The sequence below is a fragment of the Populus nigra genome, chromosome 1 (genome assembly GCF_951802175.1).
Source record: "Populus nigra chromosome 1, ddPopNigr1.1, whole genome shotgun sequence".
Classification (NCBI taxonomy): Eukaryota; Viridiplantae; Streptophyta; class Magnoliopsida; order Malpighiales; family Salicaceae; genus Populus; species Populus nigra.
Genome location: NC_084852.1, coordinates 18,239,532 through 18,256,212, shown reverse-complemented (window position 1 = coordinate 18,256,212; position 16,681 = coordinate 18,239,532). Strand labels below are relative to the sequence as shown.

The following is a 16,681-nucleotide window of genomic DNA, read 5'->3' as shown; positions in this document are numbered from 1 at the left end:
TTGTTTCAATCGACCTCTTTTTCCCATCATAGGACAACAACGCCGTAGGGCAACTTGAAATGACATCTACTTAAGACAATAATGCCATAAAATCCATAGCCTTTTGCTTCTAATTCATGCTTATCATCCGCTAAGTTGGAAAAAAGTAGAATAAACAGACAATTATTTCACTATCTGGGACCAATCCAGACATTGATTTAACAGGTTGTTGAGAATTAAGAGTGAAGTGAACAAAAGATTTTCTTATGTTTTTTTTATTGCTTTGACTTATGTTTTATACAAGTTATTGGCAAATTAGCTGTTGAATTATTGTCCTGAGATAGATAGATAGAAGTAAAACACACAATATAGATAAAAATGTTCTTTCCATCACACCGATGGGCTTTTCTTGAATGCCTTTTGCCAGCAGACTTATATAAGCTTTTCCCGACTTCGTACTAGTGGGCTTTTTCCATCGGACTGATGGGCTTCTCTTGAAATAAAATTCTTTTTACCATTGAATTAATGGGTTTTTTTCTCAAATACTTTTCCCAGCACCATCTGCAATTCACCGACCACCATTTTTTCCAACAAGCCTACACCAGCAACAGCTATACAAAATGAGGAGAAATAATTGGAACATGAGATAGTGAGGAGAAATGGCAGAATATGGAAACAACCAAACCAGACTCTCCAAGCCATGACCTCCATTTTTTTCATTACTATTCGGGAGCAGCAGCGACAATGCCGTGAGCAGCTGCCTCCTGATAGAAGCGACAATGCCGTGAGCAGCAGCACCCTCTCCGAAAAGCAGTAACGCTGGCAAGCAATATCATGTTTTTATTTATCTTTCCATGGCTTCACATCATCTGCTTATAGAGCGGACACCTTCTCATTCTCTGTTCACGACATTTGTAGCAATAGACTTCTCCAACCAAGAGTGTTTCATGTGGATTTCGAGGCTAAATAAGTGTGAAACGAGTAAGAATATGAAAAGGGAGTCGCTATTTAATTTTATAGTAATTAAGAATTATAACTGGATTTTTAAAATTTTTGATCAAGGGATTGATTATATAATAGAAAAGATAGATGTTATTTTATCTATTATATCTAAGTTAAGATGTATTATTGTTTGTTTTTAATAATAAAATATATTCAGTGTATTTTTATGCTAAGATTTGTCTAAATCAGTATATAAATATTTTTTATTATAAAATATAAAATCAGATATTAATTACTTTTATTATCCATGAAACAATTTTTTAGAATAATGTCAAATGATGGTTTATTTATCCTATATTATATTTACAAATAAATACAATTAACATATCAAAATATTTTTTCATGCAGATATTTATTATAGAATTTTATATTAAAATTTTTTATTATCCTTTCAATCAATTTTTCAGGATAATACCAAATACTAATTTATTTATCCTTGGTTGACCATAAATAGTAAAATTCTTAACCAAAACTTTAATAATTGTTTATTTGAAAGATGAGCAGAAAATGTTTTTGGCAAGTAATTTCATCATCTTTTTGGTGACCTTTTAAAGATAAATTCCTTTGAGGGTTTTTTTTTTCTTATTCTATATAGACCCATATAATAAAACACAATCAAACAAATTAAAGATGCATTCAAAGTAATTTTATTATCTTTTTTTTGTTCAACTTTTAAAGATGAAACCATTTTGAGGTTATTTTTTAATTCAATAACAATCTATGGTAATAAAATCATAAATGAATATTTACAAGTTGAAAATATATTTTATATTTTGAAGTGATTTTATTATAATTTTTACATTAACTTCTAAGGAAACAACTTAATCAAAACTAACAAATTTTACCCTTATCAAAACTCACATAATTCACTTTACATTTTCAAAATCACAATTCAAACTCATATTTCAAACTTACAAACTTGTCCACCATTACTGGATCAAACAATTAAACTCACATGCTTAAAGATTTAAAAATCTAAAAACAAATTCTCAACCAAATCAATAATGCTCATTTATTATTCCAATTCTTTCACGCAATGCTTCCAACAAAAGTTTTATATCTAATTAAATATCAATCAAATATCTCATCATTTATAGATCACAACCAAACAACACTAAGAATTTCCAACATAATCAACAACGCTTCACACATATATTTTTTAGAAGTTCAACTTCAAACCTCAACTTCATTAACTCATCATAATCCAAACAATGCTAGCAACATCAACCTTTCAATAATATCTCTCATCAGTCATCAAAATCACTTAAAAAGATTTAAACAATACTAATAATTTTCAATTTATCAATCAACTTATTTTACGAAAATCAACCACAAATCATATTCATTATATCATATTTGTTTCTTCAATATTAAGAACAAAAACAAGGTTTATTTAAATCATCAACACATTCAAATCGAAGATTTTCATCTATTTCATAAACTAAAATTTTTACTAACATCTCAAACACTCAATGTAATCAAGAAATTGATCACCACAAATCATACACACAAATCACCATCAAACACTCAAATAAATCAAACAAAGTATCATTAATGAATTTACACAAAAATATCCAATTAAAACAGATATTAATCATGAAAAATCAGGCTAACATGTTAGGGTTTAGAATCTTAAAAATCCACCTTCAATGAAGGAGCTAAATGTTGCCAGAATTGCTGGAATCTGGTAGGAACCGTGGCAATATATGTCTGTCTCACAAATAGGAGAAGAGCAACTATTGTTCGCATGTCATTGCACGTGCCACCAAGGTTTGAGAGGCACATGGATGGTCTCATGTGGTAGACCAAATCTTCCTCCTTGTACTGAAACCGGCGGTGCAACTCACTATCGTCGAAGGTGAGAGATTCATTAGTTTGAATGTTGGTCCTTCTTTACCCCCCTCTCTTCCTCTTTCTCCATTGTGAGTTACTACTTTTTCCATTGACCATTGAGGAACTCAAGGCTGTGCGTGGTTATTTGGGTGGTGGCTGGTTGGAAGTTGCATGTTTGGTGAGATAGTGACTATGATTTTTTATGTTTAGATGTTTAAGGAAGAAGATGATGAATAGTGAAGGAAAGTGAATGAGTTTCTCTTTTTTATATTTGAATATGTGTGTGAGAGAGATAAAGAGCGAGAGGTTAAGGGAGAGTGTTTTTGGTTTGGGGCCTTTTTATTAGAATGTTATAATGTGTAAGGGGTGTAGGTGTGTAGGTCTATTTATACTATGATGAACGTTCTCAACACTTCCATCTTTTTATCATTTTCCTAATTTTTCTAGATAGCACTTTCAAGATTTTCAAGATTCTCTCTCATAAGATAACTTTGCTTTTCCTTTTTTTTTCCTTAATACTTATTATTTTTAAACTAAACTAGTCCTTTTTATTGGATTGATTTTCTTTTTTTCTTTATTCTGAATTTTTTTATTTTTAAAAATTTATCAATACAAAACAATACATAAAATGGTCAAAAATTATGAAATGACTAGAAATTTATTGAAAATGTATTTTGAGAATTTTTTTGTTTTTGTATTTTTTTATTTTTTGAATAGTATGTTCAAAACTAAAGGTAAAAAAATGAGCGATGACAAAAAGCAGCAACAACACGGTGTTTGTTCGGGAGTAGTAGCAGGCCTTTCCAATCAATAACAACAACCGTTCTAGCTAAAAGCAACAACAAAGCCATTCTAAGTCGAGAGCAGTAGTTTAGAGTAGTTCATCCTCATAACAATACCATTGCAACCTTCTAGTAGTAGAGGTTCTAAGTTTTAGTAGCATTACTTCCCTATTTTTTCTCCATTAAAGGTCTAACTCTCAGGCGTTTAAAGCACTAACTCTCAAATTTATTTTTATGATTTTTTTATATGTTTGAGATGATTTTCATGAGTATTGGATTGGTTATGAGACTTTAGAAGAGTATTTGATTAAAGAGTTGATTATTGAATGATTGGGTTCATGTGTTGAACAATGGGTTTATTGAATTTGTTGAGTATTTGGTTTGATTCGGTGAAATTGAATATGAAATGATTTCCTTTTGAATTTGCTTAAGTAGGATATTGTTCTTTAAAATAATGATGGTACTGTGATACTTAATTGATTATGAATTTGTTATGATTTCTAGGTCTATGAACATGTGGATTTCTTTGGAGAATTTGAAATTAGTAGATGAGTTCTAATTAAAAAATGAAATGGATGATACATTGAGATAAAAAAAAATTTATTGATGTTAATCAAGTGTTGTTGTGTCAGCATGTTTTAGAAATGACTTGAAAATGAAATAAGTTTTTGAATGGTAATTGATTGTATAAGGAGTTATTGATGAAATTAAAAATTCATTAATGTTGTTTGGTTGTATGAACATGATCTTGAGGTGATGAGGAAGTGGATTGATTTTGGCTTTTGTCATAAATATGAATTTGATATAAGTATCATGTTGAGATAATAAATAAACATTATTGATTCAATTGTGATTTTGTTATCATATTTTTAAAATTTTAAGTATGTGTTTGATCGAAAAATGATTGACAAGTTTGAATTGTGATGATGTGTGCATATATATTTTTTAAAATATTGTTGATTGAAAATTGTTAGATAATTAGTTTTTTGTTATGAGCTTATTGGAAATAAAATCATGCAAGACATGCGGGTTATGTTCTTTGAATTTATTGGTTGGTTGAGTAGATGAGATAAAGTTTTTAAAAATTATAATATGCTAGTTTTGATTGAGTTGGTTATGTGATATTAGAAACTAAAACCATGAAAGATATGTGGGTTGTTTTTGGTTGGATGAATGTGATAATGGTTAGATGTAGTTATAATGTTGTATTTTTGACTATTTTTTATGGAAAGATGTTGCAGTGAGCACATTGTGGATATATTATTGTGGAAAAATGATGAAGATGAAGAAATGTGCATATATAAAAAAATTAATAAAGTAATAATTTATTAATTAATCTAAGATGATATGGTCTAATTAGACCCTGTCATTTGAATGTTAATTAATAAAAAAAATAAAAATAATAATAAAAATATCTTTATATTAATTGTTCTTATTAATTGTTAATCGACTTAAGATAAAATGATTTTAGACTTTATCTTTCTAATGTTGATTATTGAGTAATAGGATCAATGCATTATTTGTTTCTATTAATTATTAATCGACTCAGGATGATATGGTTTAATATTAAATCCTATTTTTTTGATGTTGATAAATGAATAATAGTATCAATTAATACATGAGCTCCAATATATTAGTGGATAGCTTTTTTTTTTCACCATATAATCATTTCATTTCACAATTTCAAAACAATTTGATATTCCTATTATTTATTAACTGGCCCAGGAAGGAATGGTTTAATAGCGAGCCCTGTTTTTTAAACGCTACTTAATAGATAACGTGAATCTTTCAAATCGTAATAAGTTTCATACATAGATGTTCCTATCATATACCAAATAACTCGGAATGGAATGGTTCAATATTGGTCCATGTTATTTGGATGTTATTTAGCATGTAATCATTTGACCATGACCAAAAGTATTCAATCTAGTATATTAAATGATGCAATCATATGTTAAATAACCCATGATAAAATGATGCCTTGTCTTCTGAATGTTAACTAACATATAATAGTCAATTAATATAGTTTTGTCCATGTTTTTGCGCTAAAGACCTATTTATTGCCCACTTAAAAACCTGGAGGCCAAAAGGAGAGTCTTTTACAGGCACCAAAGTTTTATAGATGCAGAATGCACAGCAAAGCCTGACCCAATAAGCTGGAGTTGAACTTGGTCTGCTGGTATAGTGAAAGCCTTTAACCTCCAAAATGAGACAAAAAAAATATTGTTTATATGCCAAACCGTAGAATTCTGCAGTTTATAAATTTGATCCTATTGACAAATAAATCACTATATATGCTTTAGTTTTATGTGGATTTTTTTATGGTGGAATTAAGCCTTCCCTTATTCATCCTTAAACAACTTTTAAGGTTCTGGCTTTTTTTCATGATATTGTTTTAATTACAATATTTTTTTTGAATATTTTAATTCTAGCGTATAAATTGTTTGTCAAAAATGTAACCGATAATATACATAAAGTAGTCTAAAAAACACCTTATTTCAAGAAGATCAGGTGTTCAAGCGATCAGGATCAGGTTTCTTTCATTGAACTCGTGAATTTAAACTTTGAAGTCAATATTTAGAGTAATTTATTAATGTTTTTAATATATTATGGTGATTTATTGTGCACTGACAATTTAATATGGATTCGAATAATGACCATTTTACTATTGAGAAGAAAAACCACTTAACTAGACTTAGACATGAGGGGCAATATAGTCTTTTTTATGGGATCCATTGGTCATTACAAAATTAAACATGGTGAATAAGTCTTTTCAACTTTTTGTTGCATTGTGAAATTACTAAATTACCTTTAAAAATAAAAAAAATATTTAAGTTAGGTTAATATATATTTTCCCAACTTTTCAATTTTTTTCACATTACAATAACTCAAATACCCCTTAAAATTAAACTTTCTTAGCTTTGCTTACAAGGATGCTTTTATCATTTTATTCTGGCTTTTTTAATTACCATGTGGGGTCATAGTAATTGGATCTTTTAATATATATATATATATATATATAATTTAAATAAAAAATAGTTGGCACATATAGCAAGTGGACGTTACTCAAGCTCTTTGGGTGACACTGTTAAGGCTTCAAATGCCACCTTTTGGGGTGACTTTCAATGAGTCTCTTCGCCCCTATTATGGTGGTGCGATGTGTGCCTCCAAACAAGTGATGGTTGAGTTCCGACAATATGCTTTTTCTTTGCCCTTATTTCTTTCTCTCTCCTCATAAAACACGCTGGCATTGCAAAAAATCAAAGAAGTCCAGTTATTTTTTTATTGAATCAAATTAGGTTTTTATTCTTTTGATTGCAATATATTTGATCTTGAATCCTTTATTGGATATTTTTTTAATTTTATCCATTGGCATATGATTTTTATATCAAGTTTAGTCTACATTCTTTTTAATGTTATTTGTTTTTTTTCTTATCATTTTATTAATTGAAATTTTTTATCAATTTCATCCCTTATAATTTGATTTTATTTTTTTGTGACAAATTCTGTCCTCATTCTTTTCAAATATATATATATATATATTTTTTTGATATTTTTTTAAATGTATCCCTAATTATTTTGGTTGGGTGGGAATTTGATATATTTTTTTCAGATTTGCCTTTTATGGTGTAACTTCTTATGATCAATGTCACGAGTTTTGAAAATAAGACCGGGTTGGTTTTAGTCTTTTTATGTCTTTTTTTTTAATTTCATCCTTCAATATTTGGATGGTTGGAGATTGACATTCGTTATTTTTTTAATTTTTCTTTCTATGAAGTTATCATGATCTCATGTCGTCATGAATCGGTAAGTTTATCAAGGTTGACTCAAGCTTTTTTTTTTTTTTTTTTAATTTCACCCTTTAATATTAGATTGGTTTGAGAATTGAACTTTATAATTTTATTCAATTTGCTTTTCATAGAGTTATTCCTGTCTCACGACTAGGTTATAGATTTGGCGTGTTAGCTTAGATAGACTCGAGTCAATTTATTTTTTGTTTTTTAAATTGTTTTCTTTTCAATTTTTTTATTCAATAATTTATTTGTTGGGAATTAAGATTTGTATTATTTTTAAAATTTTTCTTTTTATGCAAGTATCCTGTTCTTATTTAATTTTTATTTTGTTAACGAATAAAATCATTAAGACCTTTTACGAATATTATAAAATATATTTCTATAATATTAACAAACATTCATTTTTAGCATTGAATCATGATTGCATTTATTTTATTTTTTTTGCTTTATTTGTTGTTGATATTTTCTTTTCTAATCATATTATTAAATTAATAGAGCTTATTAAACTCAATCATTAAGGGAGGAGATGACACATGTGTTTGGTATTGTGGTGCCAGATGTTTTTTAAAAATATTTTTCACTTGAAAATATATTAAATTTTTTTTTTAATTTTTCTTTTTCTTTTTGATTTTAGCACATTAAAACTATAAAAAAATACTAAAAAAATCAATTTAATATTTTTTCAAAACTAACAAAATCATCAAATATAGTTCTAAACACAAAAACAAATAGAATTGTAGTTCAGTTTTATTATTAAGAAAGAGAGGCACAATGCCTTTAAGCAGGGGAAAGCTACATTGAAAGTAGCCCTTCGGATTACAAAAGCACTAGAGCTAAAAAGAACCAAGTCCACTACAACTTCTGCAAAGAAAGAAACAACAGTAGAGAACAGGATAGCTTGCTCCGAAAAGAGCTCGAAAGAAGGAAAGAAATGAAGACTTAGTCTTGGAAATGCTTAAAGTTGATTTCATACGTACTTGAAAGTTCAAACATCAATTTGAGCAGACCCTTTAAATGGTGAATTTTTTTTTGTAATTTTGCGAAAGAAATTGAATGTAGCAACGTAGTATGAAGAATATAATGAATGCGTTACAAGAAGTTGTAATAATGCAAATTTATCATTAAGAAAAAGAGGTAACGAGGCCCTAACGAGCAAGGGAAAACTACGTAGAAATTAGTACCAGAGAACCAACCACTTGAGCTTGAAACAATGAATAACTACATCTAGTCTTTAGCAAGATGAAGGAACAGCAGTGTTAGAACAGAATGGCTTGCATTGAAGAGCTCTAAATAAGCATAGAAAAGAATACTTGTGCGCTTAAATAAATGCTTAAAGCTGATCTAATTCAGACTTTGAACATCATCTTTGAGCAGACCCTTTAAACCTACGAACGATTTTACAAATTGTTCTCAAGATCAGAGTTGTCAAAGTCCAAGTGATCTGTGATAGTTTGTGGCATATGTTTCAGCCGTGGTGCATTTCAAAACTCTGACGATATCGAATCAGCTCCTCTAGTTTCTTCTGCAAGCGCAATCTCAAGACAGGCAGTGCACGTTGAGGATCTTTATCGAATATGTCCAGAATCTCCAGACCTTCATCACCATATAAACGTTCGATACACCTCAGAAAGATTCTTCCACTCATTTTGTTCTCTTTATTTTTTACTGTGCCTCCTCCCATTTCCTCAGCATATATAACAGCTGATTTGAACCATTCCACTAACATGTCCAGCTCATATTGTTCATCTTCGCATTTGAACACGTTCCTTTCATGGTGATTTGGAAGGCTACGCCTTGGAGTGCTCCTTTTACAGCTAGAGAAATCAAGTTCTTCCCTTGATTGCCTCTGCCTCCTCCTGTCCCTTGCCTTACATCCCCTTACTTCAAGCACATTAACACTCTCACAATTCCTCCAGAAATTATAAAAATCACTCATCAAATCAGGATAGTTTCCTATCAAATTGGCAACCATTTTTACCAATTCTGCCTTTCCAATTTTTCCCTTGCTGTAAATAAAAGAAAAGCTTCAAGAATGTCTTGTGACTCATTTCACAAGGTAGCCTCTTCTTAACTTTCTCGAAGAATCCAATTCCTTCTCTAATCTTTTCCGCCTCGCTGTCACTGGCTTTCACTTCAGCTTCATCTTCCATGATAAGTTTTGCTTCCTTGTCATTCTGCCGCTTTTTCTGCGGCACATCAGCAACCCTAGTGTTGGTGAGGTCTGTAGATAGCAAATCTGAAAGATGATAAGCCAGTGGTTTTTCTAATTCAGAAAGTGGCATAAATTTAATGAAGTCCTCTTGCAAGTCACCATGGCCTTCGGTTAGCTTAAGACCAGAATCAAAAACATCAACCAAAGTCCTAGACCCTTTCTTAAGCAATTTGAAAATCTTCAAGAATTTTTCCAAACCATCCTCACCACACTTGATCTTCAGCTTGTTTATAAAATCCATAACCCGTCGGAATGTCTTACTCTCTGTGGTTGTCTCAGTTTCCTTCTCCTCCTCGTTATCGTGGCTACCGCCTTTCACTTGAGATCCACCTGCCTTCACAAATTCTGATTCCCTGTTCTTTCCGCAAACTTCAAAACTTTCAGGACTCTCTTTCTGCAGCTCATCAACCCTACAGTTTCTAAGTTCTGAAGATTTCAAACCAGGAAGATAATCGGCCAATGGTGTTGCTTCAGTAATTGGCATAGAGTAAAGAAAGTCCAGTAGCAAGTCAGGATGGCCTTCTGTTACCCTATGACCAAAATTGCAGACATCAGCCAAACTCATAGATCCTTCCTTACGCAAACGTAAATCCATACGCTCTCCATCTCCAACTGTCTTACTCTCCATGGCTGGCTCAGTTTCCTTCTTCTCCTCAACGTCAAGGCTGATTTGAAACTCAGGCCGCAAAAAGGAGTTCAGCCCACCAATCAAGTCATGATTACCTCCAAGAATTTCCTTCACTCTTTCTGAAAAATTTTCAAATACGACTGTCAGCCCCCCTACCAAACCATCATGTGCAGCCGCTGTATCCATGAACTTTTCCAAGATCCTGCCAAGGCTGCGGATTTTTTCTTCAGGCTGGTCATATTGAAACCAGGCTTTAAGTTTCTTGGAATAGTTTAGGGCAGGCTCAACTTCTTCACGAGGATATTGAGAGAGGAGGGAACGATAGTGGTCACTGTGCTCTCTCTGTCTCTTCATCTTTTGTAAACTTTCTCAGGTATTAGAGAGGAAAAATAAAAAGTATACGGACTGCAGTTTTTGGAGAAGGTGAGAGGTTTTATATAGTGATATTCTGAGGAATCCGTTCTAAAGAGGATGTTATGAAAGTATATAGTTTATATATATGATTTATTCTACTTTTTCCTCAAAATTTGGATTGGAAAAGATTAATCCTAATAAAATCAGGATTTCAGAAAATATTTTGACAGCTAAGAAGATTATATCAATTGCCCATTTGAATAAAATCCAGGTAGGTGCAGGACTAAGAGAAATTAGAAATTGTGGCTGACTTATATTCCGAATTGAGAGAGAAGTTGCTTGCCAGCTTCAGATTTTCAGACTCTCCCTAAATCCTTCGTTGAATTTTTTCCTTGGCATTAGGGCGACCGAATATCGCAATGAATCTCTCCTCTCTTTCAACCTTTATTCCTAGCAGCCTGTAGACCCAACGCATCCTGCATCAACCAAGATGTGAAGACTTCATCTGAACTTGAAAAAATTCAAGTTCAGATGACAATTTGAAGAACTGAAACTTGACCTGATCCTGATGTATAAAATTGAAGTTAAACTTGCAAATAATGTTTATAGCTTTGATATAAAATATGGTGTTCTGATTAGTGAAAGCTTTGATTATCATCATTTTTAATTGCTTCCTATTATTACACCATAAATTTTTCAAATAACAATGAAATTAGCGATGAAAAATTTTCTGTCACTAATTAACGATGGAATTGCTGACATAATAAAAGTAATTAAAAAATCAAGAAATATTTGTTAATGATTCCATTAATAAAATGACACATTATTGTTTTATGATGTAATTACCGAAGGAAGTATTTTATCACCAGTTTCCATCGAAAATTCAATTGGTAAATTTAAAAGTATTATAACCGACGGTAGCCCCATCCCTCATCCCTCTTTCTTCTTCTTCTTCTTTTCTTTTTCTTTCACAGCAAAAAATAAAGACCCGCGCCATTTTGCCACAAATCTAGGCCATATCCTCACAAATTTAGCCCCCCCAACACACAATAGTGTCAGTATTATTGTCTTGGTTGATTTTTTTTCTAAACATTCCATATACCAAGTAAGCAAACCTACCCATTTATATTTTAAGTTAATTTATTGATATTTTTGTGTAGTATTTGTAGTTTATATTTATATTTATATATTTCACAGTGTTTTTATAGACAATTTTGTTATATTTAAATATGATTTATATGTTAAGTTTCGTTTAGGATTTGAGGAAAATTGAATTTGTTTGTAATTTAAAAATTTTAAGTTTGATTTTGTAATTTAGGTGTGATATACTATAAGAAATGATGAGTTATGTAATGGATACTAATCACATTTGATCAATTTAATTGTTAAGTTGAAAATTTTAGAAAAAATAATTTTTTATGGAACTGATAACAATTAAATGGTATAAATTTAGATTGAATAAGTTTGAATTGAGAAAAATAATAAATAATTAGTTAGGAACCAATTACTTGTTAATTTGATTTATTTAGTTCACATTTTGATGCATCATTGAATTTTTATACAAATGATAATTGGTTATTAGATTATAATTTTATTTTTAATTACTTAAGTTGAAATTTGAATTGATTGTTACATTATTAACAACTATTGTTATCAATATTCTATATAGGTTTTATATGTAATGAGTGATTATTCTTGGATGTATTGAGATTCACCTAATAGCTGTATAGGAAAAATTATTATAAAAAGGTTGAAGGTTTTATTAATTTTACACTTTCAAATCTAAAGAGTGTTAGTGGAGGTGGAATTATATGTCAATGTGTAAAGTGTAAAAATCAAAAGTTCTACCAATCAGATGTTGTGATCATGTTAGAAAGGATTGTTGACTTAACATATGCTTCTAGCAACATAAATAAAGATGTAGATGATAATAATAATAATTGTTAAAGGAGTATGGTGATGAATACAATGGTAATGAATCATGGTTATTTAGGTGAAGGTTCACATGTAGATGAATGTTTTTAAAAATATTTTTAACGTGATCATGGACATCAAGGAAAAAGAAAAGAATAATATAAAAGGTACAATAAATATAGCTTTATTTTGTGATTATCATAATATAGTGTTGTTTAATGATGGGGTAAGTGTTGTAAAGTCCAAAGCCACCATCACTTTAGATAAAAAAAAGGGTATTATTTCTTATCTATGAATGGCTTAATAAGAGTATGTGATTTCTTGATGGATATGCTTCAAACATCGCTAGATTGATGAATTTAAAGGAATGAAGATTGTATGGAATTGAGAGTCATGGCTATTATGGGTTTATGCAAATACTCATTCTAATTGCTTGTAGAGATTTGTTTTCAAAAGGGATATGATATACACTCACGAAGATTAATTATTTTTTTAAAGATGTTTACTTGAACAATTTGCATTCCCAACACATTGAGCAACATTTAAATGAACATCATTGAGATAATCTGCAAACTTGAAATAATATCCCCTTCATTCTTCTTCGATTCAATAAAGTATCTACCTATACATTTAGCGTATGAAGCATAAGTTTGAGGCTATATGTAGTACAAATGGATGTATCCATTTAAAAGAGGTTAAGGATTACATGCATCTAAAATATGTAATGTGTTTTTATAAGCATTTGGTTATTCAATCTATATTTACTTCCATGCATGTTCTTGTTTAAACTTAAGAAAAAGGCTAACAACAAGTTACATGTTGAGGCTTCGATAAACAAGGTTTATATTGTAAAAGAGATTTCAATATTTGTCTTGTATTATTTTGAGCCTCATATGAGAACAATAATCAATCGCATTTCAAGACATGATGATGGTGGTGAAATGTCTTCTAATGGAAATTTGCCAATATTTTCCTATTATAAACGACCATTATTAAAGAATATAGTTTTGAGAAGATATCTGATAGACATCGAATTTAAACAAGCAGATAATTATATGATATTTAACTACGATGAATGAGACCTTTTGTTGAGTAAGAAATTTTACAATTTTGTAGTCTCAAATCATTTTCTCTTGTATTCTTATTTAATCTAAATTCTCAATAACATCTTTATAGGCAAAACCATCAATTTTTATTATTTCAAAATCCATATATTATTGAAGCTTAAATTTTTCAATTATAAAATGAACAATTTACCACGTGATTTAAAATACAAGTAAGTATGTAATAATTTGTGACTCTAATAAAAATACAATTACTTAACTTTTTTGGTCGATCGTTAATGGTTGTTATCTTTAATCAGGTGTACAATATAAGAGGTAATGCTAAAAGTTTGAAATTACTATCTTTGGATATTTAAAGAAAGGACTAATGTTATAATAAGTATTTTGTCAATGAATATATCTTTCATAATAAGAGTATGAAGAGGGTAGAAATACCAATAATAGTGATGTTTATGTTAAAGGATCAACTTCCAATGAGTTTGAAGTTGAATATTATGAAAAGTTAAAAAAAGGTAACTAAATTGCAATATCATAGAGTGCAAAATACAATCTTTTTATTTAAATTTTATTGGTATGATATTGATAGAAAAATTAGAGTAGATCCTCATCATGGTTTAATCAAAATTAATAAAAAAGATAGACTTAGCAACATCAATAATGTTTTCATATTTGTAAACAATGCCAACAAGTGTATTACATATACACTCCTTCCATTAAAAAGGATCATAATAGAGTTGATTAATTATTCATTGTGAAAACCGAACATAGGAGTCACGTACAAGTTGTTAAAGATAGTAACGATGATGCTACTGAAGGAGAAAATGTATTTCAACATGATGTTGAGTTATTTAATTCATATCGAGTTACTTCATCTACCAAGTTAGAAGAAAATTTGATTTCTATATCGCTGAGAATACCTATGTTCATATTGGTTTTGATTACTTAAACCACATATTATGTACTAGTAGACATATAAAAGTGGATGAAGATAAAGAAATCAAACAACTTTAGTTCAACAAAGAAGATAATGATGGACATGAAGATGATAAAAATGAAGATGTAGAGGATTTAAATTAAAAAGGATTTGAATTGATTTTAGATGTGAAACATCATTATGTAATTAAGGTATTTTTTGTCACTTTATAATGCACTATATTTTTTACATTTATCTAGCATTTATTATTGTGGTTATGATTTCAATAAGTTGTTGTTGAATAAGTTGTAAATACGAGTTGTTATTGAATAAGTTATGAATGATGTTGTTGTTGTTGTTTAATTAAGTTGGATATGGATTATAACCAATATATAAGAAAAAAAAATATTTTTTAATTTCACCAATAAAATCACCGATAAAAATAAAAAACTTATAAATTATTTAATAACCATTAGTGAATCCATCAACAATTTAAAAAATAATAAATTATTGACGGACTCACTGACAAATGTTAAATGATTAAAGGATTACAGAGAGCTTGGCAATAAATGCATGAAATTAGAACCAAATGATAGATTGACTAACAAATTAGCATACATTATTAAACTTTATACTCACTGACAAACTCTAAAATAGTCAGAGAATTAATAGAGTCTGGCAGGAAATGCATGAAATTAGAACTAATTGACAGACTAATATTTATTCATAAACTTTATACTCACTGATGGAGTCATTAACAGAATCTAAAATAGTTAAAGAATCACAAAGAGTTTGGAAAAGAATTTAAGAAATTGAATTGACTAGCAAAAATATTGATGAATGGAAATTCATCGATGAATTTGGGAGTTTAAAAAAAAAATTCAAAAATCCTCGAAATGACCAATGGACTCACTGATAGATTTAAAAAGTTCTATCAGTAAGCCCATTGATGATGTGCTATTATGGTTAATCATCAACAAACCAACTGATAGAAAATATCATTGGTCAATTTAAACCCAAATATGTCGGGGCAATCTTTAATTTTCCCTTTACTTCCCCTAAAATACCTTGTTATCCTCCCTCCTTCTCATCGTTCTCTCTTCTACCAGTGGTCAACGTTCTCTCTCTTATTTAGAAGGAGACATCTTTCTCTCTCCACTACTTAAGGTTTGATCTTGATGGTTCAATGGTTTTTTCTTAGATTCATTGGTTTTTTCATGTTTTGTTTAAGTTAGAATGCATGATTTAATGATTCGGGAGAGATGACAAATTGTTTATTTTGGACCTACCATGAGGAAGCAATCGAGGGAAATGGAAAATTTTTTTAAACTTATAATATTGTATGGTTATTAAAATTGTAGGTATGAGTAAAGTGTTCTTAGGAAAGAATTTTAATTTGTATAAGGAAATCTTAGAAATGGTTTATAATTGTATGTGAAATTGTTAAATGGTTGTGTATCATAATGATATCAGTCAGAACTCCCTGTGATAGGTGACCAGGAAAAAAAATGGATCATAAAAAATTAGAGTCTCCACCTAGTAATTAAAGAAAATCAAGGATTCTATTATTTGCACTAGTTCTAGAGATTCAGGTAAAGAGTTAGTTATGCATAAGGGAAGAACGATGTCAATCTTATAAAGGCTAGAAAAAACATCATTAAACCTATGTTTAGCTCTCTTAGTAGCACCCTAATTAGAGGTCCAAATAGTTATAGCCTATACAGTTGAGATCAGAGGTGGAGGTAAAGGGATTGTCATCATTGATGCCTCTATTGTTGAGGCTAGCACACCAGTCTCAACAGGGGCGAAGACCCTCTTTCTTTTGAAATGGACAACAATACCCGTAATTATTTCAAAGGGGATCAGATCTATTTGACCTCCAATTAGGGCAATATGATTACCCCTAGCTTTCTTTTCTACTGGAGTCTTGGCTCTCGCCATTGTTACCTTAGGAAGATAGTCCTTAGGTATAGTAAGCTCATTCATGTTGATGGGGTTATGCTTTATCCCTTCTCATCAACAATTCCATTCACATTAAAAGATGAAGACCCTACCCTTGACGCAAACAAGCTTTCTTGTGCAGACCTAGCTGGAGTTTCTCCTTCTCCTACATCTGTTAATCCTGTATAAAAAAAAGTCAACAATCAAATTAGATGTATAGAAAACAAGGGATAAGGAAGTTACATCCTTTGCAACTTGGTTTGGT

The 16,681-nt window shown here is 30.1% G+C and overlaps 1 protein-coding gene across 1 annotated transcript; it reads right to left on the bottom strand.

Moving 5' to 3' along the window:
- Positions 1–8,855: 8,855 nt before the first annotated feature.
- LOC133672248 (paired amphipathic helix protein Sin3-like 3) lies at positions 8,856–10,584 on the bottom strand. Its single transcript, XM_062092653.1, has 2 exons — positions 9,435–10,584; positions 8,856–9,343 (listed from the first exon to the last, which is right to left on the bottom strand). The coding sequence occupies exons 1-2, from the start codon at positions 10,582–10,584 to the stop codon at positions 8,856–8,858; spliced, it is 1,638 nt and encodes a 545-aa protein (XP_061948637.1).
- Positions 10,585–16,681: the final 6,097 nt, after the last annotated feature.

What these genes read in the sequence shown, in the direction of transcription:
- LOC133672248 (XM_062092653.1), bottom strand. Translation starts at nt 10,584, where the DNA reads ATGAAGAGACAGAGAGAGCACAGTGACCACTATCGTTCCCTCCTCTCT. An exon ending in GAGGCTACCTTGTGAAATGA is followed by an intron (nt 9,344 to 9,434) that starts GTCACAAGACAT and finishes CCAATTTGATAG; the next exon opens with GAAACTATCCTGATTTGATG.